At 39.5% G+C, this 27,458-nt stretch overlaps 1 protein-coding gene across 1 annotated transcript in view; it reads left to right on the forward strand.

Moving 5' to 3' along the window:
* Window positions 1-4,993: 4,993 nt before the first annotated feature.
* stxbp1b (syntaxin binding protein 1b) overlaps window positions 4,994-27,458 on the forward strand; it is a gene marked incomplete at both ends in the record, with an annotated part of 30,465 nt that continues 8,000 nt past the window's right edge. Inside the window, 10 exons of the mRNA XM_079221686.1 lie at window positions 4,994-5,030; window positions 18,845-18,894; window positions 19,016-19,097; window positions 20,359-20,435; window positions 20,745-20,823; window positions 21,548-21,651; window positions 23,163-23,311; window positions 25,864-25,948; window positions 26,290-26,420; window positions 26,770-26,877. Coding sequence (XP_079077812.1) covers window positions 4,994-5,030; window positions 18,845-18,894; window positions 19,016-19,097; window positions 20,359-20,435; window positions 20,745-20,823; window positions 21,548-21,651; window positions 23,163-23,311; window positions 25,864-25,948; window positions 26,290-26,420; window positions 26,770-26,877 — 902 coding nt within the window. The remainder of the gene's footprint in view (window positions 5,031-18,844; window positions 18,895-19,015; window positions 19,098-20,358; window positions 20,436-20,744; window positions 20,824-21,547; window positions 21,652-23,162; window positions 23,312-25,863; window positions 25,949-26,289; window positions 26,421-26,769; window positions 26,878-27,458) is intronic.

Below are 27,458 nucleotides of genomic sequence, written 5' to 3' on the forward strand. Positions count from 1 at the left end.
ATCAAACAAACATGGATTTAACATAATATTAACACCTTGAGTTGAGATTATTTTGCCACACAAACTAATCCCAAAGTCAATACATTTCGAAAATTACTGAAATGCTCATGTTTCCACATAAACTCCTCGTTAAAACACGCAGTGGTTCATTTAATAATGATTAATGGCAGTGGCGATTCTAGAACATTTTACTTTGTTTAGCCATGGTAGAACGCAAGTGATTCTTGACCAGCTTTAGAGTTGAGAAACTCCGCTCACATGAAGCACTGCTAACGGGTAAAACTACAGCTATTTTACACAAACGATGTAGTTCAAAGAAAACAGTCTTAATGGGATCCAAAAAAAGTAATAGTTCCATGAGACTAGTCGGTCTCTCCTTTTTTGCTGTTCTATCAAACAGTCTCTTAATCTGACGCAGTTCAAGCTTAACATCTTCTAAATTTGTCCCATAGGAATTTGCCAACATAAGAACAGCCTCCTCACTGAGAAAGCTAGGACTTGATGGATTAAAGGCCTGTATGCCTTTCATGATTTAACAGTTCATTTGGGAAAAACGCCTTTCCATCTCTCCAATCATGCAATCTATTATGGAGTAATAGACTTTAACTCTGAAAGACACTTTGCTATCTGGTTCTGTGTGCTGTCCTAGAGTGGATGTAACAACACTACTCTGTAGTTTACTTGCGACCTGTCTTGCTCGTTTACAGGTGTGCTGTGATGTAGGGATGCTGTTACTTTCACATATGTTAAGTATTTCACCCCAGACAGTCTCAAATGAGGGCTCACGATATTCTCTGAGAGTCTGTTGGAGTGTTTCTGCCAACATAACGGCTTTTGTTAGGTCAACTTTTGTTGACTGGAGCATGTCTGACAAAAATGTAGATTCACTTAAAATCTTTCTGAACACTACAAGACATCCAATAAAATTAAGATCTATCTGATGCAGAATTCCTCTGGCCTTCACAGCTCTATCTGGGTTGTCTTCATGTGAAATGTCTTCAATGACACACACAATAGCAGGCAACCTATCCATCACATTCCGACAAGCTACATACCGGCACACCCATCTTGAATCACTAAGACGCTGAAGCTCCCTTGGTCCAGCACCTTTAAACATCTCTTGTTGCACCTTCAGCCATTTATCATGAACATACGAGCCTGACATAAATACATACAGACGTTCCAACAAAGAAAAAAACTTTCCTGCCTCAGATACAGATTTCACACTGTCCACTATCACTAGGTTTAAACAGTGTGCACTGCAGTGTACATAAAAAGCATGACTGGCTACATCCCTTATTGTAGCCTGTACATCTGAGTGCTTCCCGCTCATAACGGCTGCTCCATCATAGTGTAGTGTTTTTTAAGCTTAGTTTGTCACATGTGACTTGTACATCTATATAAAATGAGTTGTTTGTGTGTAAATTACAATGCATGAAATATGATAATTAATAAGGGATATTATTATGAGGGATTTGTAATTGTATGCATATAAAGGTCACCTTTATTACTGTAGAATGATTGATGTGAGAATGAATGTTAGACAAATACTGCATGCTGCATGATATATTGACTAGTGCTTTAAGGAGTTGTAGTTCTCTTGTTCGCCTGAGGGGGCGGAGCCAAATATTGACTTTTGAGATTATGGACACTACCCTTTCTGGGGAAGAGGAAGACGGAAGACGGAAGAAGAAATCTATTTCCGCCCCCGGAAACGGCAGGGCCAGTAATATGTTTAGAAAAGTAATAAAACATTAAACCAATAGGAAGGACCTTAAGTCCCACAAATGAGTTGAAAACTAACTGGTGCGCGAATGCTCGGCCTCTTCTTCTTCCGCTCAGCGAACTGCTCGGACCTATGTTCCGAAATGCGCCGTGGATTTAAAAAAGGGCCCGTGCGGGAGCATAAGCTGTCTATCATTTTTTATTAAATATACTCGTACTATAACTTTTTGGATTCCGGACCTCATTTCCCACCACCTCCCAGGATCTGAACATATTTCTCACAATAGCTTTGCCCGACTAAGTTTTATTTGTAATTCAAGCCATGCCTCTCAAGACAGTCTATGATTTTTTTCTGTTAAACCTGCAGCATCCAGCCTTTCTGCTTCCTGAAACTCTAAAAAGCTCTCGTGCACCATGCCGTTATAAAAGTACCTAAAAGACATTTGTTCTTTTTTTTTTACATCTTTGGTTTCATCTACTATGACAGAAAATTGTTCACTTTCTTTGACCTCTTTAATAATCTCATCCCTGACCATCCCTGCTAAAATGCTTATAATTTCATTTTGAATGAGGCTGCTGGTGTATTTGGCATTCTTGGCTTGATCTTCTAATCTCGTCCTTACTAACTGGTCACGTTTGCTTACGAGTTCTAAAATCTCAAGGAAATTGCCCCTGTTTTCTGAGTCAGAAGACTCCCTATGACCGTGCTGGGCAATATTCTGGGTTGCTATAAGACACAGTATTTCACCTATTGTTTTGATGTATTTTTGATTGTCAATTATCTTTTTTCTATTTTCTGCTTCCATCAATACTACCATTGATGTGTTTTTGTCCTTCCTCCTTTTATTTTCTTCCCATGCAAGCATTGCATTGACATGGTGCTCAGATTTAGCATGACGACAAAATCCACTATCCTTAAATGTTGCTTTTTTCCAATTAGAGTAACCATCCACTGACGTAAAAACGCTCTTGAGGACATTAGGTAGAGAAAAATGCCTACAAGTATAGCAATATGCTGCATCTTTAGAATGCGAGTACTCAAGCCATTGATGTTCTTGGTACCACTCTACGTGGAAACTTCTCCAAGCTCCACCCTGGAGAGTTCTGGGGAATCCCTGCCTGCTTGGTTGACTTGGGCTGTCACTTCGATGCTTAGATGTGTTTTGTTTATAAAAAATAGTGAATGCAACCATATAAATTACTGTTTTATCTCATCTGAGACATACCATGTGGACCTGTTGGACTGGTTGTGTCCTCTGGGGGTTCTGGGCTGTCTTTCTGTGGCTCCACCTCCACACTCTGACTGTCTTTCTGTGGCTCCACCTCTTCTGTCTCCCTCTGGTTGACTGACCTTTTCTTGAAAAAAGTCCTGATGTCCTAACCTTTTCTCTTCATTTTTGGGCCCTGAAACTGCAATATTACTAGTGGTTTAGTTTTAAAGAGGATCTGATATCTGAATAGTGCCATCAGTTTGATTTATAATTAATTTAGTGCTTGCATTTGGATGGTAAGTTAAATAGGCTATGGTCTAATGAAGCCCATTAGATGTGTGTTAACACTTACATTTATTTAGTTGTTTTCCAAGTCCAACTTTGATTTCTCTAAAAAAGAAAACTGCATTCAGAGCCCACAGCACAAAATGTTCATGACATATTTCCCTTCATAATGACAAATACTTTTCTAAATGGCCAATTGAATTTCTAACTAGATTAGATTCAATGGCTTGTTCTGTATGTATTAGGTTATCACATACAAAATAATTTATACCAAAGCTAGACTAACTAGCCAGCGAAAGATAGAGTGGACAAAAGAATGCACACGTTTTACTGTTACTGAGTTTACTGTAGGCTACATGGTGGAGTACCTTTAAAAACAGCCAGAAAAAGGCTTTTTGTGAGAAAACGGTTAGTGGTATCTAAAATCTGATTTCGGGAATAGCTTAACAGTTAGGTTACATACGTAAGGAAAATAAAAACTGAGAAAAAACTGCTATAACATTTTCTGTCAGTCCACCATACTGTACTAAAGACGTTAGTTAGACGATGGTTAGCTAAGCTAACAGGAGGCTCGTTCGAGATGAGCCAGTTCTGCGCAGAATCGATCGGCGGCGATCGACGCGCAATGCATGCCGGTTAGATTTGTGTCCGACTTGCTCCCGACTTGCTCTGATGTCATGCACACGTAGTCAAGGATACTCTCACGAAACTAAGCCGACCGTCGATTTCAGAGGCAGGCGCTGCAGTGGCTCTCCTCCGACTGCTTGGCCCAGTGCATGATGGGAAACGCCTGGCTCTCGCCACATCAGAGAGCTGATTGGCTCTTAGATCTGACAGCAAACACCACGTGTTGTAGAAAATTCATATTTTATGTGTAGTTGGAATACTTAACGCTGGATTATTGACTATTAGTCTCATGTTTGATCTAAAAACATTTATTGTGTGGTTGTTAATACAAAATCGTATTATACAACACACATCAAAACTACTAATAGTGTATTTCGCAGGCAGACATCAAAAGACCAAAGGATGCAGCTACACACTCATTTTTACATAAATATATATTTATAAACACATATAATAAATCCAAACGTGATCTGTAAACTACAAGTAAATAAAAGTTCGGAACTAACATAAAGTACTTTTTTTTTATGTATAGAGAGCTAGCTACTGTATGCTACCGACTTTTACAAGCTTGCAATTAAATAAACGATTGAAATTACAACGGAACTGTCTATCACATATGACCACCCATCACATTTTCTTGATTCACAATTCAGCAGTACTGTACCTTCTTTCATCACTGCAAGCCTATAGTAGGCTTGTCTCCAGTTTGTTTTTGGCTTCTCTCCCTCTTCGGGAGATGGGCGACCACGGTGACAAGCGAGCAAAGCGGACTCATGGACTCAACCATTTTACAGGGGAGGGGGAACTTAAAGATTTTAGCTTTAGAAGTTACCAAAGAGATCAACAACTTAAGTAGCACAAATATAATACCATTCAATGAATGTATAGTATACTATAGGAGACACTTCTGACAACCTGGGTGGCAAGTGGGGTGGCAAACTTTTTTTTAGGGTGGCAGCTGCCACCCCTTGCCACCCCGGTGGTTTCGCCACTGATTAATGCCATTGCACTAGATTCCTTCTGAAGGCTTTTATTTTGGATTAATTGGAACGGAAGTGTGTTACTTAATCTTACGCGCTTGACGGTAATTCTCTCCCTGATCTGTTTTCTGTGGCGCGAGGTGGACAAGTACCAGAGGGCTCATCATGGCACCACTTGGACTAAAAGCCATTGTTGGAGAAAGTAAGTGCATTTTATGTATTATAATATTTGTACTTTTGATATAGTAACATGATGAAAAATAATCCACAGTTGATTTAATGATCATTATTCCCAAAGCATGTAAAGTATTGTTAGGCACGGAGGGTTACCTTTACCAAACTTTTCTGGATATTGACGTTAATATAGGACAATGCAGATTGACGATATGACAATGCAGATCTTGGTGAGATTGTTTTGTTATTATTATTATTATTAATAAATTTGATGCGCAAAAGACGCACAGACTCATCTGAGCCATGCGGCTCGTCAAATGGTTGTTTCTCCAGATCGTATTGTCAGTGACATACATTTCAAATATGAATATTTCCGTTGGTGTTTTCGTTCGACGAAGTTTCTATCGTTTATTGACGTATATAGTATAAGGGCACGGAGTCCTGGTTTGGTGTAAATCCTGCATCGCTAATCTGTGTCTGTGCGGATTAAGGATTTGACATCATTCTCAGAGGAGAGGTGCAAGAGAGTCCAAAAGCCACAATAACAATTAAATAAATGTTTGTTTTTACTGTCTGCAGCATATCAACATCAGTATAGAGTAGTCCATTATTAAACATCATGTAGTCTTTATTATAATGTACAGTAGGTATAGATTACTTGCGTCAAGTCTGTATGCCCACACTGAAAACAATCTAATCAAATGAAATGTTTCGTTACAAGTCAATGCCAATGAGTCAGCTCATTCCACGAGAGTGAAAAGCTTGGGAATTATTTACAGTTTTACATTTTAGTTTCAGTGCCTTTTTTCCAATAAGGCACTCTTTTAGGTTGGTTAATCTCTCCTAAAACATCTTCATCCGAGAAAGAAAAAAGAACAGGGAAAGCAACAGTCTATAAGAAAATCAAAGAAATAAATTAATAACAGAATAAAGTCTGCAGATGAAAAAAAAATGTCTGCACAAGGTAGAGTCAAAGTCAAAAAGTCAATTTCTCGACATGTACCAAACATACAGAGGAATTAAAAAAACGTTTCTCTCAGATTATGTTCAAGATTCAGATTCAGATCAACTCTATTATACCACATTGGGCAATTTGTTTGGTGCAGTACTCCAGACCCAAGGACACCATTACGTCTATATATAAAAAAAGAAAAAAAGAGAATAACTTACACAATAAGACAACGACATACTCAAAATATCACACATTTGATCATGTCTTTGTGGTAGGCTATGGCTTAATGGGATTGGACGTCTTGGTAAAAGTGACAATGACGAGGACAGTTTTCACCCAAACTTGACAATTGTTCAATTCAGATGGTGACCTGAAATGTTTTTTTTAAATATGCAGTGCTCAATGCAGAATAGATGTTCCGCGTCTTGTCAAGTTGCTGGAATTTGTAGCATAGTGTAAAAATGCGGCACACCCATTGCAAATAATTTAAGAAATACACTGGACTCAAGAGAAAATACTTTGATGGACACAAGGCCAGGAGAACAGCACATACCTTCTTATTATTCTGTAATTAAAAGACAAGACCAGAAACATGACAAGAGAATGGTAACTTTTTGTTACTCTGTAATTAAATGAAAATGAAAACCAGGAGAACACCACACACCTACAGTGTGCAGTACTATTAAAGTACTCTCATATATACATATACATATATATATATATATATATATATATATATATATATATATACCAACAGTGGCTATAGTAGAATAATAATAATAAAATAAGTGATGGTTTTGGCAATATTAATTGCAATGCAACTAGCAATAACTGATGTCGGGCAGGACCAGAGTCCAGATAAAACCCAGATCCATGTAAATCTGTGAGGCAAGAAAGCACAAAGACTCCGGGGAAGAAGTAGAGTTAGTTCTGTGGATTAATGGGACATAAATTCATACAGAAAGAGACAGAGAAGAGGAGAGAGGAGCTCAGTGTATCTTAAGATGTGTCCCAGCAGTCTAGGCCAGCGGTTCCCAAACTTTTTAGGCCACGCACCCCCTTCTTCCCGACCGGGTTCAGGCACCCCCAATCCCCCACACCTTAAAAAAAAAAAAAACGCAACAGAGCCTATTTATAGCCACATAAAATCAAACCAATGCGAGAACTGTTTGCTCGCGCGTGGCGTTTGTTGCAAGATTTAGTCTGCTGTATAAATTTCAGTTACACAAGGCGTCACTTTTAAAGAGCAATAAGGATGACGAGGACACACGCACAGGCTCAGAGGCAGATTGCATTTCACATTTATTTACTTAAACACAGTAAGCCACGTAAAGAACAAAGAGTGGCACATGCATAGACTCAGAAACAGATATAAATAAAAAAAGGAGGCTCCAGGGGTGCTCGCACCACACTTTGGGAATCCCTGGTGTAGACCCAACACATGAATGAGACTGCAATTGTTTTTGACTGTTTTGTAACTCTTCCAATTTTGATCTAAAAAATGTAAGGGGCTTCTGACTTGCACTGGCATGCTTGGTGTTCAGGTGGTGGCGCAAATAAGAGGCTTCAGACAGCTGTTAGCCAGAACCTCACTGCACAACACGCACTGTGGCTTCGGGCAATCTGCATTGCCAATCCAAGTGAAGCCCAGACCCAGATAATTGTCATCATATTTCCTCATTTTTTTCCCAGTCTAATGCTCACTCTCGTTTCCTCTTCTTTCACCTTGACTCCGCGATGGGCCTCTGTGCTCCCGCTCCGTCTCCTCTTTCTCCGACTCCCGGTCAATTTCTTCTCCCAGTCTCTCCCCAACGCACCTCTCCGTTTCTCTCGCCTCCGGTTCCTCACTCTCTCTCTGTCCCTCTCCTCTTTTATTACTGATAGCTTCAGATGTCCCACCTGACAGCTTCCCCGATTTCAGCCAGTTTAACATATATTCATGGATGTTGCTGACTGAATGAAATGACGTTAGGTGCACAAGCTAGGCTAGCTAGTGTATACGTAAAAGACAGTCTGGCGGCCGGACCGGAAGTGCATCTATTTATTAAATTGTACGTTTTTAATTGTAATTAAATGTAAATCTTACAAAGGGAATTTTCATAATTAAAAAATCCTACTTATTTTTTTTAAATTATGTTTAATATTAATTATTACACCATTAGACCACCATTACATTTTTCCTCTCGCGCACCCCCTAGAGGCAGCTCGCGCACCCCCAGGGGTGCGCACACCACACTTTGGGAATCTCTGGTCTAGGCCTATATAGTGGCATATCTTTGGGCAGGACCAAGGAAAACCTGAGCCAGCCCTAACGATAAACCTAAGCCAGCCCTAACTATAAGCGCTATCAAAGAGGAAAGTCTTGAGTCTACTTTTAAATGAGGTGAATATGTCTGCCCCCCGGACTGAAAGTGGAAGCTGGTTCCACAGAAGAGGAGCTAGATACTGAAGGCTCTGGCCACCATCCTACGTTTTAAGACTCTAGGAACCACAAGTGGCCGTGCATTCAGTGAGCAGAGCTCTCTAGTGGGGTAATATGGTACTATGAGCTCTCTAGTGGGGTCATATGGTACTATGAGCTCTCTAGTGGGGTAATATGGTACTATAAGGTCCTTAAGATATGATGGTGCATCGACAATTAAAGCTTTGTAAGTTTGAAGGATTTAAAATGATATACTGTATACAGAGAAGCTAATAAAGGAGTAATGTGATCTCTTTTCTTAGTTTTTGTTAGTATAAGAGCTGCAGCATTCTGGATCAACAAGAGAGATTTAAGAGACCTATTAGAGCAGCCTGATAATAAGGAATTGCAGTAGTAAGTTTTCTGCATTGCTTTAAGACAAGATGTCCCTAATTTTTTTTAAATGTTACATCGGTGAAAAAAAGGCAGTCCTTGATATTTGTTTTACGTGGGAGTTAAATGACAAGTCCTGATCAAACATAACTCCAAGATTTTTTACAGTAGTGCTGGATGTCAGGGCTATGCCATCAAGAGAAACTATATCATTAGATAATTTCATAGGTGTTCTGACCCAAGTAAAATAACTTCAGTTTTGTCTGAGTTTAACATCGGGAAGTTGCAGGTTATCCAGGTTTTTATGCTTGAAGTTGAGCAAACGGTTGGTTTCGTCTGGCTTGATCGATAGATATAATTGAGTATCATCTGCATAACAATGAAAGTTTATGGAGTGTGTTCTACCCGAGACGCCAAGTGGTGCTGAATGTAACTGCACCTTCGTTTATCCCTCCTCTCTTACCGTAGTTAGTTCTGATTCTACTGAGAAGACATGCTGCAGCTACTTTTCACACTTATGCCGTGTTCACACCGGACGCGGCGCGAATTTGCGGCGCGACCAGATTACATGTAAAGTCAATCCACAGACGCGCTGCGACGCGACTTGGCGATTTATTCGCGCCGCGGCGAGATAGACGCGTTTGAGGCGGCGCGAACAGAACGTTTGAACTGGGGCGAACAAAACGAAGGACGCGGCGCGAATTCGCCTGAGTTGAATTCTCCCAACTCTGGCAGAGAAATCGCGTGACGCAAAGTTGCGGCAGCCAATCAGCGTTGAGAATCAGCATTGAGAAGCTCCGCCCGTCACCACCGCCGTCTCCCCGTTTCTGAATGAAACTGCTGCTGCTCCGCCTGAACCAGCGCTGGTAGCGACTTCATTGAGACGCTGTTGTGGGACTACGGATAATATTATGAACCCAGACACCATTGAGTTTGATGTTCCGACATATGTGGAGTTTACACAAAAAGTATAAAGCAGAACTGGTGGTTATTTCCATGGTGGATGGCATAATCGGTATCCTTTTACGAAGATACGCGAGACACAGTTCCTGGTGAAATTCACCGAGCTGTGTGCGGCTACGGATGATGTTATGTACCCAAATACGAGGGCGTTTCATGTTCCGACATGTTTGGGACTTCCACAACAACAACAATAAGCGATTTTTCGCGTTTGGTGTGAACACCCTCGTTTCACTCACGCGATTAAACTTCCGCGTTGGACGCGGCGCGAAAATTCGCGCCACGTCCACCGCGGAAGTTCACCGGTGTGAACACGGCATTACTGTCTGGTAGCCTCTAGAGATCTAGGTATGTAAGTCAATCCATATCTAGCATGTACATATCTTCTAGGATATATTCTCTGTGTGTTTACCGTTTTAGTATAACCTTGTGTTGTATAAATGCTAATCGCGATTAGCATTTCTGCATCGACATCAATGTTAAAATTAGCTTAGACGCTAACTAGTCAAGGGAGTTGTATGTTAATAGTTAGTTACCTTTTCTGGCATAACGGCTGTATGTTGAACCAGAGCTTAATATTCATGTGTATGTATATGAACTGTTTCATGTTCTGTTTTTCAGTTTTCTGATAATATTGCCTAAAGGAAGCATAATTAAGTTGAAATTCAAATCAAATTGGTCCATGCACAGCACATTGTGGAACTCTGTGACTAACGAGGCTTCATCGTTTACATTTACAAATTGAGAATGATCTGATAAATAGGATTTAAGCCAGTGTAGTGCGGTACACTGTAACAAGTTTCTGTAGTTTTCACAGTAATATTACTGTATACTGGCCATATTCTTACTGTAGAACTCCTATACAGCATGTTGCTGTAGATCTGCCATGCATCATGGTCAAAATTCATTCCCGGGTGAATCTTACTGTAAATAAATGTTGCTGTGAATCACAATAATTTTGAGAGGGAATACACCATAATCCGTTTTAACAATATTTTCAATACAGATGTTAGGTTTAGCTATCACGCAGACAGAGGGGGAAAGCGACATTGTTATGCCTCTGTTGCGTTACACAAACGATGACAGTAGACAGTAACGTTGTGTGCCGATGGACACTTATTCTCTCGACACAATTTTGGAGCAAGAGCTACAACATTTCTGACCAGAGTCCACTTCAACTTCAGCAATAGCAAGGTAACAAAGCACATTTTTATTCCTTCATATTTCCTTTTTGCCAGGCATTTTGCAAATGTACATTAATTACAGACAGCACAGTCTTCTCAAGTAAAGTCACCGTGTAACGCTACATGACTTTAAGAGGGAAGTAAGGACACACTTTCCTGCACTAGTAAGCTAACGTTAGTGTTACTAATATTACCAAAATACAGTATTTGCTCATTAAATTGTGTGTGTGTTGGTGCGCTAGTTAGCTCAGGCTAGCTCCGTTTGGAGAAGTTTTGACTCTTTTCTCTCTTGCTAGCTACCGTGCGGCACAACGTGGCACGAGTAAAGTTACCGAGCACCACTGAAGGTGAACCAGAACGTTGTGAGTGAACCAGAACGCCACAACAGGTCAGACAGCACAACAGGTGAGACTTTTACACTTTTTATTCGGGTCTAATCTGACCGATTTACAACTTTAATCAATCATAAATATTGTTTTACATCGGCTTGCCTCAAGACCTGATGATATCCTCCACACTAGGCATTTGAACATATAACATTGCTGATCACACCAGTTCAAGAAGAGACTCCAGTTCATTGAGAAGACGACCGCCCAGGGAGAGGATTCCAGTTCAATACAGTAACAATAAAGTCAGTTATGGACATTTTATTGTTTGAAATTGTATTTTTTTCAGTTCAAATTGTTTTTATACATTTCCCCCTTGACCTGACTATTGTATTGCTTCCAGTGCTTGAATTTTACTGTTTACTGTCAAATTACTTTAAAACATGTTTAAATTGTCATCGTAACTTGAAGAAAGAGGAACATTTAAAATATTGTATGTTCAAGAATACCATCAAAATTTTGTTATTTACAAAACCTCTTTTTTTTTTACAAACTAAATGTAAAATGTGTATTTAAAATGTTGAAATATAACAATAAATGACTTTTGAAAAAACTGCATCTTCATTTTAATATATGTAATTATTTTACTGTTATTCAATTACAGTAAAATGAGGATTTAAACAGTAGTCTAGGATTTGCTGTATACTGTACAGCAAATAACTACTGTAATAACAATGACGTACTGGGATTATTATTGTAAAAATGACTACAAACAGGTATGTGATTCATTTTACAGTAAGCATACTGTGAAATTTACGACAGCTACTTACTGTAAATTCTACAGTTATCTTGTTACAGTGTACCTTTTAATACCAATCGACTGGTCTAGTCTCTGTAATAGGATGTCATGGTCAATAGTGTCGAATGCAGCACTAAGGTCTAACAAGACCAGAACAGAGATGAGTCCTTTATCTGATGCAATTAGAAGGGCATTAGTCATTTTCACCAGTGCTGTCTCTGTGCTTTGATACTTTCTAAATCCTGACTGAAAGTCCTCAAATAAACTATTATTCTAAATTATTATTTAGAAAGTCACACAACTGATTTGCAACTACTTTCTCAAGGATCTTAGAGAGGAAGGAAAGGTTAGAGATCGGTCTCTAGTTAGCCAACACCTCTGGATCAAGAGTAGGCTTCGCAAGAAGAGGTTTAATTACAGATACTTTGAAAGACTGTTATTAAAGACAGATTAATACTCTCTAATAGACAGGTGCTAATTAAAGGTACTAAAGGAACTTTTTTAGGCAGCCTAGTCGGGATGGGGTCTAAGAGTCAGGTAGAAGGTTTAAAAATATAAATTGTTGAAGAGCAGGGACTGATAGGTCAGCAGTGTCAAGCTCTCGTATGGAATATTTTAGGCGCTCTTGGGTGCTCCTCAGCAGCTGTTAATAATAATAATAATAATAATAATAATAATAGTAATAATAATAAATCTCATTTTTAAACGCACTTTTCTTTCAAAAGGAACTCAGAGTGCCACAGATCCAATATATAGTAAAACAAATAAAAACAAAGTTAAAACATGGTGAAAGCAACCCCTAATAAAAATAAATACAATTAAAATTAATAGCTGACAATGAATTAACACAAGGTAAAAAATGGCTTCCTGAATAAAAAGGTTTTTAGGCCCGTCTTAAAAGAGTTCAGTGTCTGAGTGGTCATGGAGACTGTTCCAGAGGCGTGGCGCTGCCGAGCAAAAGGCCCGGTCGCCCATGGTGCGGAGCTGCTTGTTTGCTTATATCTCTGGCCGGCTCTGCCCTGTATGAATGTGATGATTGAAATAAAAAGGTTTAACACTTTCTACTGTTGGTGCTGTCAGATTGAGTACAGTATGTGCCTGCAAGGTAAAATACCAAGTATTCTAGAAATAATCTTCTAGATGCTACGCTTACCAGTTTGTACCTATTTGAAAAGAGAGTTATAATTAACACAGTCTTTTGATACAACATGGAAGTAGTGCATGTGGCAGGGTTGGGGAGGTTACAGTAAGCCAGACAGTGTTGTAACTAATGTCTCAATGAACAGTACAATCTCCTCTTCTATCTTGTTGCTGATTTGATTGTAGAGGAACTGCTCTCCTACACAGTAACATCTAGTTATTGTGATAAAATACAATATTATAAACCTGGATCAGACAGCTCTATCTGCCAGAGCAGCCTGTTGTTGTTTATCCTGCCTGCAAAAGGTGGTGTCCCATTCTTTCACTAACACTTCTAATTAATCCTGTTGACGAATTGGATACACAGGACCATTTACATTTCCTGTCATCACTAGCTTTCCACAGACACACAGGTCTTGGTGACTGGAGAATGTGTGATTTGAAAAATCTGATCCACCTTTATAGAAATGTTTTGTTATTAATTATATTATCTCATTCTTAAATCTTGTTTTTAAACAATAGAGATGTATCTCATTCACAAATATTGACATTAAGTGGCTTTGTGGCTAATATATTTGTGAATGAGATGTGGCCCAATGTTATGATAATGTCCTTATGACACTTTTGGAGCAGCTCTTTAAATGAAATATAACACCGGCTCTCTGTGGATCCGGGACATTATTTTTGGAGGATGTGTGCTGGGTAATCATCTTTGTGTGTGTGTGTGTGTGTGAGTGTGTGCGTGCGTGCTAGTCAGTGATGCTGCTTCCCTGTGACGTCACATCCGCTGACACAGAATCGGCCTAGAAATAGCGGTGGGGAGCGGTGGAAGGGGTAAGAGGATTGGCAGATTAGCGGCACTGATTGCAGTGGGCCGGTCCCTCCCAGCACCAAGTCCCTTCATATTCAGTCGGTAGATAGGACAGATGCTTAAACCCCCAGTGACAGAAACTATGATGCTCCTCATCAACACAAATACTGGATTTTGTCTTCAGTTTGATTCACACCTCAGGACATATGTCCTATGTGATTCTGTGACCCAAATGCCAACTCACCGGGGATAAAGTCATTTTATTTTTCACGAAGAACAAAGTATCCATATCCACAGGTAATATACACAAACGGACACCGGGGCAGGAAACAAACAGGGTTTAAATATACTGGGAAGGTGCAGGTGATTAAACACAGGAGGATTCAATCAAGTACAGGGGAGACATTAGGCTCGTTCGAGATGAGCCAGTTCTGCGTAGAATCGATCGGCGGCGATCGGCGCTCAATGCATGCCGGTTAGATTTGTGTCCGACTTGCTCCCGACTTGCTCTGACGTCATGCACACGTGGTCAACGATACTCTTAGAGATCAAGTCGCTGTCGATTTCAGAGTCAGCCGCCGCAGTTGCTTTCCAACGACTGCGTGGCTCGGGGCATGATGGGAAACGCCTAGCTGTCGCCACATCAGAGAGCTGATTGGCTCTTAGATCTGACAGCAAACATCACGTCTTGGAGAAAATCCTTATTTTATGTGTAGTTGGAATACTTAACGCTGGATTATTGACTATTAGTCTCATGTTTGATCTAAACACATTTCTTGTGTGGTTGTTAATACAACATCGTATTTATACATCACACATCAAAACTACTAGTAATGTATTTCACAGGCAGACATAACAAGACCAAAGGATGCAGCTATAAACACATATGAATAAATCCAAACGTGATCTGTAAACTACAAGTAAACAAAATTTCGGAACTAACAGGAAATCATTTTTTCTGTGACTTCCTGTGTCTACTTTGAAGGCAGCCTAAAACTGTCCGACTTGATTGCAGTTTCTTGTCAACGCCTCCTGCTGCGGCCGCCTGCTCTCGTCTGGATTCCAGGCGAGGCGCAGCTCTAACGAACGAGCCTACTCACAGGGGCAGGAAGTGAAGGGAAACAGAGGACACGAGAGACAAGGACTTTCAAAATAAAACAGGAAACCAAACAAAACCCAGAACAGTGACAGACACATAAGGAGCTCAGTATTCAGGTGTTTATCGTGAGTTCTTTCATCTGGAGAACAATGATATTTTGCATATACGAGCATACTGATATTTCATAAATTTGCTTTTTTTAATGCTGAAATTCGCCTGCCACATTATATAAAGAACATGTTGAAATATTAAGAGAACATCCATTGAATAATGATTACAGTTTTCCAGTGCATAAATAGTGTATAGAGTTTGGAAATAAGCAAGAGATCAATAAGGACTCACTGATTTATTTTTGCTTTGGCGATCCCTGGGTAATCTGGCAGTGCTAAAGTCAACATCAGGACATACACATTTTTCCTTCGTGAGATAAATAAAGTTGTTTTGAATTTGAATCAGAATCATATTTATTTGCTAAAAATCTTTAATGTCAAAATAAATTGATAGTTTTCAGTAACTCTCACTAGATTTCGCATTAAATCTGGACACTTCAAACTCTGAAGAAGGCCTTCTTTATCCCACGCTGGGTCATTTTTAATTGCCTCTGGACCAACATTAAAATCAAGGAATGATTTAACTTTTGCTTTGCTGGAACTTCTGATTTGGAATATCCCTATAAAATCAAAACAAACAACCAGTGTCAGCCATCAGAGCCTATGTTTCAAAGTATTGCCTCGATTGTACAGACCCATTTCACAGAATGGTTTCCTTATGAAATCATCTAAGATCAGAGGTCTACTTAGTTGCATTACATTGACATCTACATTGAATAGAGCTGGCTGAGGTCCAGCGTCAGCTCTAACCACAATTGAACATTCTGTGACGCTATCATACAATTTACATAAAGTGAGAACTCCCTGTAATAATTCTGTTGACACAATTGATTTTGACAATCCTGATGAAATGGGGTCTAGAGATTTGTGTAAAAGGGTAGTTCATGTCTTGTATGAGGCACTTATCAGTAGACGGCATTCAGCACTCCCCCAGTCCGGAGAAACAGACAGGAGGATCAGCATGTAAACTAAGCAATGTACTGCTGTGGATGAGGTCAGCAGCAAAGCGTATGCTACCAGCTACCTAAAAACAATACATATCAGTTCATGTGTATGTTATATTTAGAATATTTTCTGAAGGGGAACTGAACTGAAAGTAAAAGTTACCTCTACTGTTTTCGTCAACGGAGAAAATTAACCTTGTCTGGTGGCTTAGAAGAGAGCATACATTCATTTTCAGTTCATTTTTCCATCAGAAAATATTCCAAATATAGCTGACACTTTTTTTCTGAACCCTTTTCTTTTAGGTGCTTAAAATATGTTTATTTGCCACTGCCGTCCACATACCTACATTGCTTTGCTACCGTGCTTCCAATACTCCTCTATGAAATGAGGCGCGTGCTGACTACCGTGTACTGTAGATAATACATTGACTGTAGATGTGTATGTCATACAAGCCCACCTAATAACATCAAACTATCCCTTTAATGTAATAGCAGTCAGACACTATGATGTTACTGTATATGCTTTAATCTGTGTGCAACAGCTCATTCAAAAGCAGAGGGCATTTAAAGTCAGGATTTAAATAATGAATTACCTCTACTGTCCCGCTGTCGTCCATTTCAACTATACACTGTACATTCCATTGTACATCTATTTATAGTTCGGTATGAGTGCCATATGTTTCTGGAAACCTACGATTCTTGTGATTCCAGCTGTCCACTCCATTTCAAGATCAGACCACCACAGCAGCTACAATCAATACTTTTGTCAGACAACAACAAACCAACAAGCGATTTGAAAATCAAGACAACTCACCGATGACGCCTCATATTGATCCATAAATCCATAATATTCCAACAAAAACGGCGTTGTTACGTCGTAAAGGTCCAATAAAAATAAATCCCATTAAAGATTTAGTCCAAAACACGTGATTACATCCATAAATATCCACCAACTGGCGTTGCGTCATTCCATTGCAGCTGAAAGTTATGAACGAAAGTAGTTTCGTTTTTAGCAGAAAGTTATGTTTGCATGGGAGCACAGCTACAAACTCGCTATCAAAATGTCCGCCGAAATCTCACGGTTCCAACGAGACCCCACTTGAACCAATAGGAGCTTCATGTCCTGACTGACAAGCTACATTACCCAACCAGAAGCTACGTTGAAGTTTAGGCTCAGCCTCTATTTTCTTACGTGGCTCAATCCTGTCGCGCCGTAAAGCTCAGATGACAGGTGTTTCGGACAGCCAATGAAATTCCCTAAATAAAGATAGGCAGGAAGAGGGGGAGCAAATAATCCCAACAGCCTTCAATTTGATGAGAAGAGACAGCTGCTCATAGAGCTTCAGTCTGAAGTGTAAATTAGCATAAAAATGCATTTATACTTCATTTTCTCTGTGTCAGCAATACTGGTAGTATATATGAATAGTACCTATATAAGTTTGCAAGACTATAAGCCTTTTTAATAGGTACATAGTATATATATCAGGAATATTTTCAGTCTCAAAATGAAAAAACGCCTAGACATTTCATTAGAAAAACATGTGTAAAATATTCATTTTCTGTGATATTGTTATCAACTTTTTACTTAGACTAGAAAAGGCTTCAGGCTATGGTCCCATTGTGTTTTCCAGTCTATAAGTCCCATTTATAGTCATCTACAGGCATCTATTTACAAAGAAATGTTCAGACGAAAATAAAAACCTTATACTTTAGTGTGTTCAAACTCATAACTCAGTGTCAGCAGCACTTAAAGTGATTCTGACTATTGAGGGAAAAAAGCTTCAGATTGTTACCTTTCAAAAGAAACCAAGATCATGCATTTACTCCAAATAGTTCAAGTACAGCTTGCAATTTACTTTGGGTATACCTGGATAGGCGTTTTTCGTCAAATTTTACAGGAATGTTAAGAGGTTAAAAAACAAAAGACTGTCAGGTTGTGATTTACAGAGAGGACCCAAATGCCAGAACAACAGCTTAAAGTAAATTTATTCCACAAAACAAAACTCAGGCTTCCAAAAACAGGCCGAGGAACGAATAAACAAAAACAGGACTCCAAAAGACCGGGACAAGACAGGACCACTCACAGGAAAGGTAACAGACAGGGGAAAAACCAGTACAAGCCAACAAGGGGACAGGAGACAAACAGGGTTTAAATACAAGAGGAAGGTAACGAGGCACAGGTGGAAAACAATGAGGGCAACACAGGTGAATGGAATACACAATCAGGGAACAGGGCAGACAGACAATCACGGACAATCACAGGGGCAGGAAGTGCAGAAACACAGAGGGCACACAAGACAAGGACTTCATAATAAAACAGGACACCAAACAAACCAACATCATAACAGACTGAAGACGTAAAACAAATATTTCTGTTGTTGGTGGCCACAGGTATTTATCTGGAAAAGAACTTGCTAGATGGAAACGCTGTAAACATGATCTACAATACGGAGGGTGCATGTATTACAGTGTGTTTCCCTCTCTCGGAGTCTCTCTCCCTTCTGTGCACCCCTGAGCTTTGGTCTACCTTCAAAAAATATTTTTAATTGTCTACGTGTCTATGTCTATTAATTGTCCATGGACACACATTTTGTGACTATTTGCTTTCGCTTTTGAATGGTAAATAAATCCTGGGTCTAACACTACATTGTTAAGAATGATTTTGTGATGTGAAATCCAGGATTCATGTGTATGTCTTGACTGAACTGAATCCTTCTTTCCAGAGATAATGAACAATGTTATCAAGAAGGCAAGAGAAAAAGGAAAATGGAAGGTAATGGACCTGTTATTCTGATTAAGTTTGGCATCATTCCCCTTTGATCCTGAACTTGGATATGAATAAAACCACCTTTAGATATCGAACTGAAACCCTACTGTGTGCAATTATGTTACAGGTACTGGTGGTAGACAAGCTGAGCATGAGGATGATTTCGTCTTGCTGTAAGATGACAGATATCATGTCGGAGGGAATCACTAGTAAGTACCATCCAGGTCACTGAAGTTAACTGTTCTTATTTTTCTCTATTATGGATGAGTAATAAGCTGCTCTGGCAATACGGAGGTTCTTCTTATACGTTTTAAGACTATCTTGCCAAACTAACTGAGATTCTTCTAAATTGGTGGAATGCCATATGCAAATTAAAGAAAAAAGATCAAGCTTTCGCGATTTTTTTTTTTTTTTTTTTTTTTCTTTAATTTGCGGGTCTGAGGGTTATAACCATGGAGCGAACTTCCTTTGTTTTATTATCTTCCTTTTTAGAGAGGCTATAGAGTCTAGTGCCATTCTTAGTGAGCCTGTCACACTATCGACAAGATGATCAATCTGGGACGGACTAAAGTTAGAATAGGAGTCCTTTTCTTTTTGCCTGAGTTGACATATAACATTATACTAGACCATAAGAATCTCCCTGTTTATAGACCAGACTGGTATTTCGCCATCAAGCACCAATCGCCAAGGCTGCGACTCCTTTTGGGGGAAATAATGGTACTGTAATATAAAGTGAGGAATAGGAAAATGCTAAAAATACTTTCCCACTGAGATTTGAGGAACATGAGATACGTGAGTATTTACTGACAGGGTGGTAAATGGCTAAATGATGTTTATGACATTACAGTCATAGTTTAGCAACATCAGACTGTTGTCTTCAAGTAAATCTCAGCCAAACAGGTGGCTATTATTAACAGGTTATTCATAGACAAGAGACAACTTTGCCCAATGAAATCTGGTAAACAAATCAAATAGTTGTAAATGTCCGGTTAAGCCATATCTGGTCATCGTGATTGATTCATTTGGATTTTGAGAAGACTCAAGGGGTAAGACAGTACATCGACCAACTTTAAATTAATAAATGTATTGCAATTGCTCAGGTTCAGGCCAATTATTATTAGACATGTCTACAAAACAAATGTTGGTAACACTTTCTATGACTCCCATGTCTATGATACATTATAAACATGTGTTCTAATTTGCTTATAGCGCTGTATTGTTACACAGGTAAAGTATAATTGTTTCAGGTAATATACTGAATATAATGAGTCAATTTAGTGTTACGTTTGACAGACGTCTCAGCAACCTTTAAATGTTTCAGTGTTTGCTGAAAGTCAAGGACAGTCCTGGTCCTTTGTGCAGGATTCTGCAGGGCAGAGAGGTTCCAATTAGCTACAAGTTGGAACGCCTAGTTCAAGTCTAACCAAGCTGAAGCCTGAGCTTTGATTATTGTTTTCCTGTGCCCTCCAGTTGTAGAAGACATAACCAAGCGTCGTGAGCCTCTTCCCAGCATGGAGGCCATCTACCTGATCACACCCTCAGATGAGGTAAATGATACAGCTCCTATACAGGCGATTCGGATTCTATGGGACATCACATACGTTGTTTTTCACTTTCCCCACCAAGCTTCTTCTGATGGTCTTCGGGAAACAATGCCCCACTGGTCACAAGATTGCTCCTCTATCCTCTGGCCACCACTGCCCTGTTGTTCTTTTAATAATCATGTTATGATAATGTTAAAAACAAGCTGGGGTTTTAGTCAATATTTCTTCTCACACATTTTCAAACAGAATGAAGAATTGTTATTCCCTTTTACATCAGTTCATAAGCTAAAACATTGTTCTTTGCTGTCACAGTCGGTTGAGGGTCTGATTGAGGACTTCAGAGACCCGCAGACTCCAAGGTACCGAGGAGCTCACGTCTTCTTCACTGACAGTGAGTAAATCCATTCTGCCCAAAACAATAATTTAATTGATTACGGTAATAACTTCATCAACTTTAGAGTAAGTAGACTGCTTAATCATAATTTTATATTTTGCCATAAAAGTACACATTGTTCAGATTGCTGTTAGAACTTCCACATATTTGAATTTTAAAACAGCCACAGTTGTCTGCTTTTCTTTGTTAGCTAATGGACACACAGCTGCAATGTTAGACTGCATGGTCAATGGATTAGACATCACCACAGTTCTACAAAACCTATGAATCCAAACTACTGAAACTGATTTTTTATTATTTTTTTATACCTAAGGACAGTCAGACCTGATCTGAATTAACAATGTGGTGGACATGAATAGACCCAAACGCTGACATCCCAGCCGCCTTCATCTCTACCTCATAAAGCTACTCTATGTGTTTTTAAACTCCATGCCCCACTTTGTAGGCTTTTGTTAAAAGTCTGTCTTCCAGGTCAAGCTAATATTACGGTACTGATGACATCATCAGGTTTTTATCTCTTCTTCAGTGACAACTATTTTCACACAAGTTGTGTAGTACTCCCTGGGACTATTTAACTAACCTTTATGTATAAACAACCTTATTTAATCTATCAACACTAGGTGAATTAAATGTTTTCTCATTTGATTGACATAACTTGGATAGCTGCTTTCTCACTAAGCTTCCTCACTCATCCACCATGTTATTCTGTTATTCTCACCAGCAATCCCAGACACCTTGTTTGGACTGTTGACCAAATCCCGCGCCTCCAAAGCCATGAAGGCCTTGACTGAGATCCATATCGCCTTTCTGCCCTATGAATCTCAGGTAAAACATTATTTAGACTGGGATTAGACCATGTAGTTGCTAATTACTGTCGACCACAGATTTGTGTGTATTCTTTGTTTTACTGAACATCCAGCATTAGACACTGTAACACGTTGATTAGTGTTTGGATACAAATAGAAGCTCGTCACTTAGTTCCTATTCAGAGAAGCTGGTTTCCTTGATATCCATTAAGTGAGCCATGATAATTCCTTTCTGCATCAATAACAATGTAACTACCAATTAAAAAGCGTTATCTGCGAACATGCTGACATTGCTAAAATAAATGTAAGAATGTGTAAGAAACAAGTGTAGAAAAGGCTAGGTTGAAATGTAAAGGTTGGGAAACAGCAGGGGCCATACCCTCTACAGCCCATTGCCCATCATTGGGCAAGGGGCTGTAGAGGGTATGACACAGTTCCTCAATATATGGAGAAACAGTGCTGAAGAGGATCAGACCAACAGTGTTTTGAGTTTGATCGGCTTTAGCTTAAATCCTCTGCTGTTGTCCTGCAGTTTTAATCCTGAGAGGGAGGGATGCATCATACCAGCCCTGCCCCCTGCCATGCTCTGATCCCTTTATTGCATTTGCTGACAGAACCGATCCTCATTCTCTGTAACCAATGAGAGCACAGATAAGATGTGGGACAAAAGAAAGCACAGGGATGTTATCAAGTGATGACTCATTAACAGATGGGTGTATGTATCTGTGTGTTTTTGAGTGAGTGTGTGTGGAAAATAGTTTAATTAGTGTCATTGCCAGTCCTTTTAGACAGAAGCTTTTATTATTTTACCATTTTCAATCCCAATTTTTTTATTTATTCAAGAAATATCTCAAGCATAGCTTTAAAAAATGTTACAACATCATTTAGATTACAAAAATTCTTCAGAGATCACTAAAACTGGCCTGGAACCGGTCCTGCCTACTGCCATGGCCCTGCTGATGCCCCTCCTCTCTACCTCCTTCTGCTTAATGGATCGTGGCGATCTGGATCATGGACCATACCTACTACTCATCATATGAATCATTTCTGTCATATTCATTGAATGTGCTGTAACTCCGTTACGTTATTCATTCTGACCACATGACATCTATTGCTTCTGTCCATGCCTCTGTTGCTCTCCCTCAGGTTTCTTCCCCTTTTTCCATGTGAAAGGGTTTTTACTATCTTTATTGGGGGAGTATTTCCTGATCCGATGTGAGGTCCCGGGACAGGGATGTCATGTGTGCAGATTGTAAAGCCCTCCGAGGCAAACTTGTATTTGAGATGTTGGGCTATATAAAATAAACTGAATTGAAAAAAAATGGAATAAAACTCTTCATCAAAGCTGTACATTATAAAGTATATTAATGTGTACCTGTATCTTATACAACTTATTCTTGCTTTGCTTTGCTTTGCTTGTCAATTCAGGTTAAGGTCTCCCCATAGATAACCATTGTAACACTAATCAATTTAAATGTTGGGGACCAGATTGAAGTTGAGATTGGTCTCTGTCATGTCTTCTGTGTCCAGGTCTTCTCCCTGGATAAAGTGGATGCCTTTCAGGACTTCTACAGCCCCTTCAAGGCTGATGTGAAGAACAACATGCTGGAGCGTTGTGCTGAGCAGATTGCCACCCTCTGTGCCACACTGAAAGAGTATCCTGGAGTCCGATACAGAGGGTGAGACCAGTAGTCCAACTGTCCTTTTTTGTTCACTCTAATGCCCTCATATGTAGCATTCTGTGAACAAGGAAACGTTTATGTTTTGACCAGAGTGCTAGTCGTGTTGACACGTGTCTGGGGAATATTACACTCCAAAGCAAACATTTTGATTGGCTGCACTAGCTGCATGAGCTGCATCCTCTGTTACTTTTTGGTTTCTCTGCCCCATTTTGCATGAAATGAGGATAAAGCCAACTGGATGTTCACACTGTGGCTGTTGTTTCAGTTGTTCATGCATAGTACTATACATTCTCAAAAGTCGCTTAACTTACTTAACCTTAACTGCTGGCTTGTTTTAGAAACTGCTCTTAATTTCTATTTGACCATATATCTGGTTAGTGTAAACTCACAGCTTCTTCCATGCTTACATCATTTCCATAATAGATTTAAAATAATCTAATGTGCATTTCTCTTTTGCCAGCAATAAATATAAATCTTATCATACTCACTCACTAGTTTTTACTCTCTAATAAAAATACAATGTTCATTCACTAATTATTTCCAACAACAAAATTAATAATAACACACTCTGAGCAGCTGTTTAAAATATTTTTTTTTTCAGCAGTTATAATCCCTATAATTTCCTGATGGACCCTTTTTGTAAAATAATAATAAGCTACTGGAAATAATTGTATAATAGTTTGTCTGTTAAAGACAAACGGAGAGCAGCAGAGCGGTGAGTATGGCATCAATCTGTTCTAGTTCTGATGGAAGTAGTGCTGTGGAAGTGCATCGTAGAATGCAGGTAATTCCGTCCCACTTAAAAATTGTTACCTTTATTAGTGACAGGCTATTTGGTTCATGCTAAACATGGCTATCATACTAAACATAGCATCTATAAACATATTCAACTCCCTCAGGTCGAGTATTTTTTCCACTCTGACAGTCACTGGGTGATCCATATTTGAAATTACCCTGTATGCTTGAACCATGGCAAGACCAGAAAGAACCCTATTAAAAAGGTCAAGCTCAGATGGTTGTCTAACAAGGTGCATTAGATCCTGGAGATTACCCCCTTTCACAACTCTAATTAACCAGCTCTCCGTTCAATGGATCCGGATCTCCGTGATGTTTGGAGATCTGTTTAAGCTAGTGGTCAAGGAAACTCGCCTGGCTGACTCACTGCCGTCCCTCCTCACGTTTACCCCGCATCCACTCACACAACTTCACTAGACCGGGAGGCCCTCTTAGCCGACTGCAGCTATCAGTCGCGTCAGTTAATGGCAGCTTTCCTCTAATGGACCAAGGCAATGGGTAAAGTGCCAAGATAGTTTATTTACTCTCTAACTGTCAAAACCGGGGACTGTTTGTGGACTATGAACTATATTAACCATTAAGAACTCTTATTGTTGTTAGGCACACAGTAGTACTTTTTACAACAATGAATACGCTTCGATACTTTTCTATGATAAACTACTAGACTACTTGCTTTAAAAGCAGTTTAGATATTTTATTTCAGGATCATTAGCAGTGGCATAATAACAGCTCAATTTGTTTACTTCACTTGATTACATTACTGTGTAATCATAACATACATTTGTTACTGAGCCAAGACTGGGAGAAAGTCCTTTTTCTAAAATGAATCCTTTTCAGGGGTAGGAGGAGATGCCTTCACCGGGCCCGGTGTAGATACCTGCCTCTGCCTGCCGAGGAAAGAGAAGTCCCGTCTGCGATCCTTTGGACTCAGTACGAAGTCACAGAAAAACCGTGTCTTTCTTAATCCTGGGTTTAGGCAGGGGGGGTAGAGGAGAATCTCCATCAGCCAATTCTTGCCCATGATCGGTGTGCAGAGACGAAGTTCTCCAATGCTTGTCCCCAGACGATGTCCTATTGTCCTCAGCTGAGTACCAGACGGTGTCTCGTGTTGCATCCCAACTTGATGTTTCGAGTCTTTCTATTTATTGTTCAGTTGTGACATCCCTACTTCCACACATCTCCCAACCAGCTGCTCATTTTATCATTCTTTGTAACAGAAACAGACATTTCTGTTTTAACAGGAAATACTTACTTATATGGTCCTCATAGGAACTGGATCCCTTCACTCTGACTCACAGCTGATTGGCTCGTATGACTCATGAAGTCATATGAGGGCTCATTCAACAGTTTTCTATCTTTCCGATGCTTCTAGTCATCAGTACAGAATCATCATTACAATCACATTTTGGTATTAAATCACAATACATAGATGCATAAATCAACTGTTCAGGTTATACTTATTTTCCTATATATGCTCTGGGTTCCTTGGTCTGATCTTATTGTCCAGTTTATATGCCTTTTACTCAGGGCAGCTCTTCTGGGTTAAGGGATGAGTGTCTTAACTGTCGTGCAGGCACCAAGAAAAGAGTCTGTAACAGCATGTCACGGTATACTACTACAACACCTCATCATCTACTTAATTACATGTTTAAATGAGTTTGTAAAATTTAAGTACATTTTGCTCATCTTGTTATACTCAATAGACGATCAGCATGTTCCGGTTTGATGCTGAATTAATGAATGTGTTGTTTCAGGGAATACAAAGACTGTGCAGTTCTAGCCCAGATGCTACAGGAGAAGCTAGATGGCTACAAGGCTGATGACCCCACCATGGGAGAGGTAGGGAAGACGATTCACTAATGGGAAGAACCGTTTCTGAGAATATTTATCAACACTCATAATTTAATGTGCTTAGGACCAATTTATAAAGTTAAAACTATGGCATTTTTCATATTTCATAATAACTGGAATTTTGGAGATTTTATGTATCCATTCAACAGTTGAAATGATATATTTTCAAAGGATGGGAAGAAGAATGGATACCAAAAATCTGTGGTTTGTAAAATGAACCGACTTCAGTTGACCAGATCCTGTGTAATTTCGCAATATTGAATGAGCTGCATGTACACACATCTGTCAGTCCTCCACCTAGTGTTTTGTTTCTTATCTGTTGCATTCAGGGTCCAGACAAGTCTCGTACTCAGCTGCTCATTTTGGATCGTGGCTTTGATCCTGTGTCACCTCTCCTGCATGAGCTCACGCTGCAGGCCATGTCCTACGACCTACTGGGCACCGAGAATGACGTTTATAGGTAAAGATGTTACAAATGAAGGCCTGATGGCTGCTGGGAGTCACTAAGCTCAGGTTCCAAATGCCATTATTGTGACTTTAACTTAGTTTGGATTATATCTTTCAGTAGTAGCAGTGGTCTCCACCTCCCTCCCCAACATCTCATTCATTCTGAAAAATGCTCCAATAATAAACCAAAACCATGTATTTGTTCAAAAAAGGCCAATACGGTAAAACAATGCCCAACAAGAGAGAAATAAAAAATAAATGACTGCTGCACAACATCAAGATGATACAATTGTTCAGTGTTGATCTGCTTATTTTTGTATTTACTCATTGAGTCTTCAACCCTCTCTCGCCCTCTCTATCAGGTTTGAGACCAGTGGGATGGGAGAGACAAGAATGAAGGAAGTAGTGCTGGATGAGGATGATGACCTGTGGCTGACTCTGAGACACAAACACATCGCAGAAGTATCAACGTGGGTGGCTTTGACTTTCTACTCACACACTGTACACACTCATGGCATGGATAAGCGAGCACTCTTCCTCTGCTACAAATATACAGCTCTGTCACAAAGCTGACACTGAGCATTTCCCTTATTGCATAAAAGCTATCACCGTGCATTTTGTATTCAACATTAAAGATGCTCTGTAACAGAGCTATGGATTTGTGGTAGAGGAAGGTGTGGTTGGCATAATTGATGCTGATGATATCTGGAGTGAATTTCTTCAAATTTGCCATAAACATCCACTTCGACTGAAGTATTAATTGATTTGATTTTGGTGGTGAACTTTCAAAGGTCAAGGTCACTGTGACCTCATAGTTATTGGCCATAGCACAGCTTATTTAGAGGATAATTATTTATCTGTTCTATAAGCCGGTGGCTTCTGGACCCCTGCTGTTTCATTTTTTACATTTTCATTATCTGGATTTAATGAAGTTGTGTGTGCGAATAATAATTAATATGCTAATTGTGAACATTTCACACACATATCTAATGTAATAAAGTGATGACATGGATGTAAACTGCAACTTGACTGGTCGATGGAGGCATGTAAC

This window comes from Taurulus bubalis (assembly GCF_910589615.1).
Source record: "Taurulus bubalis genome assembly, chromosome: 8".
Taxonomy (NCBI): Eukaryota; Metazoa; Chordata; class Actinopteri; order Perciformes; family Cottidae; genus Taurulus; species Taurulus bubalis.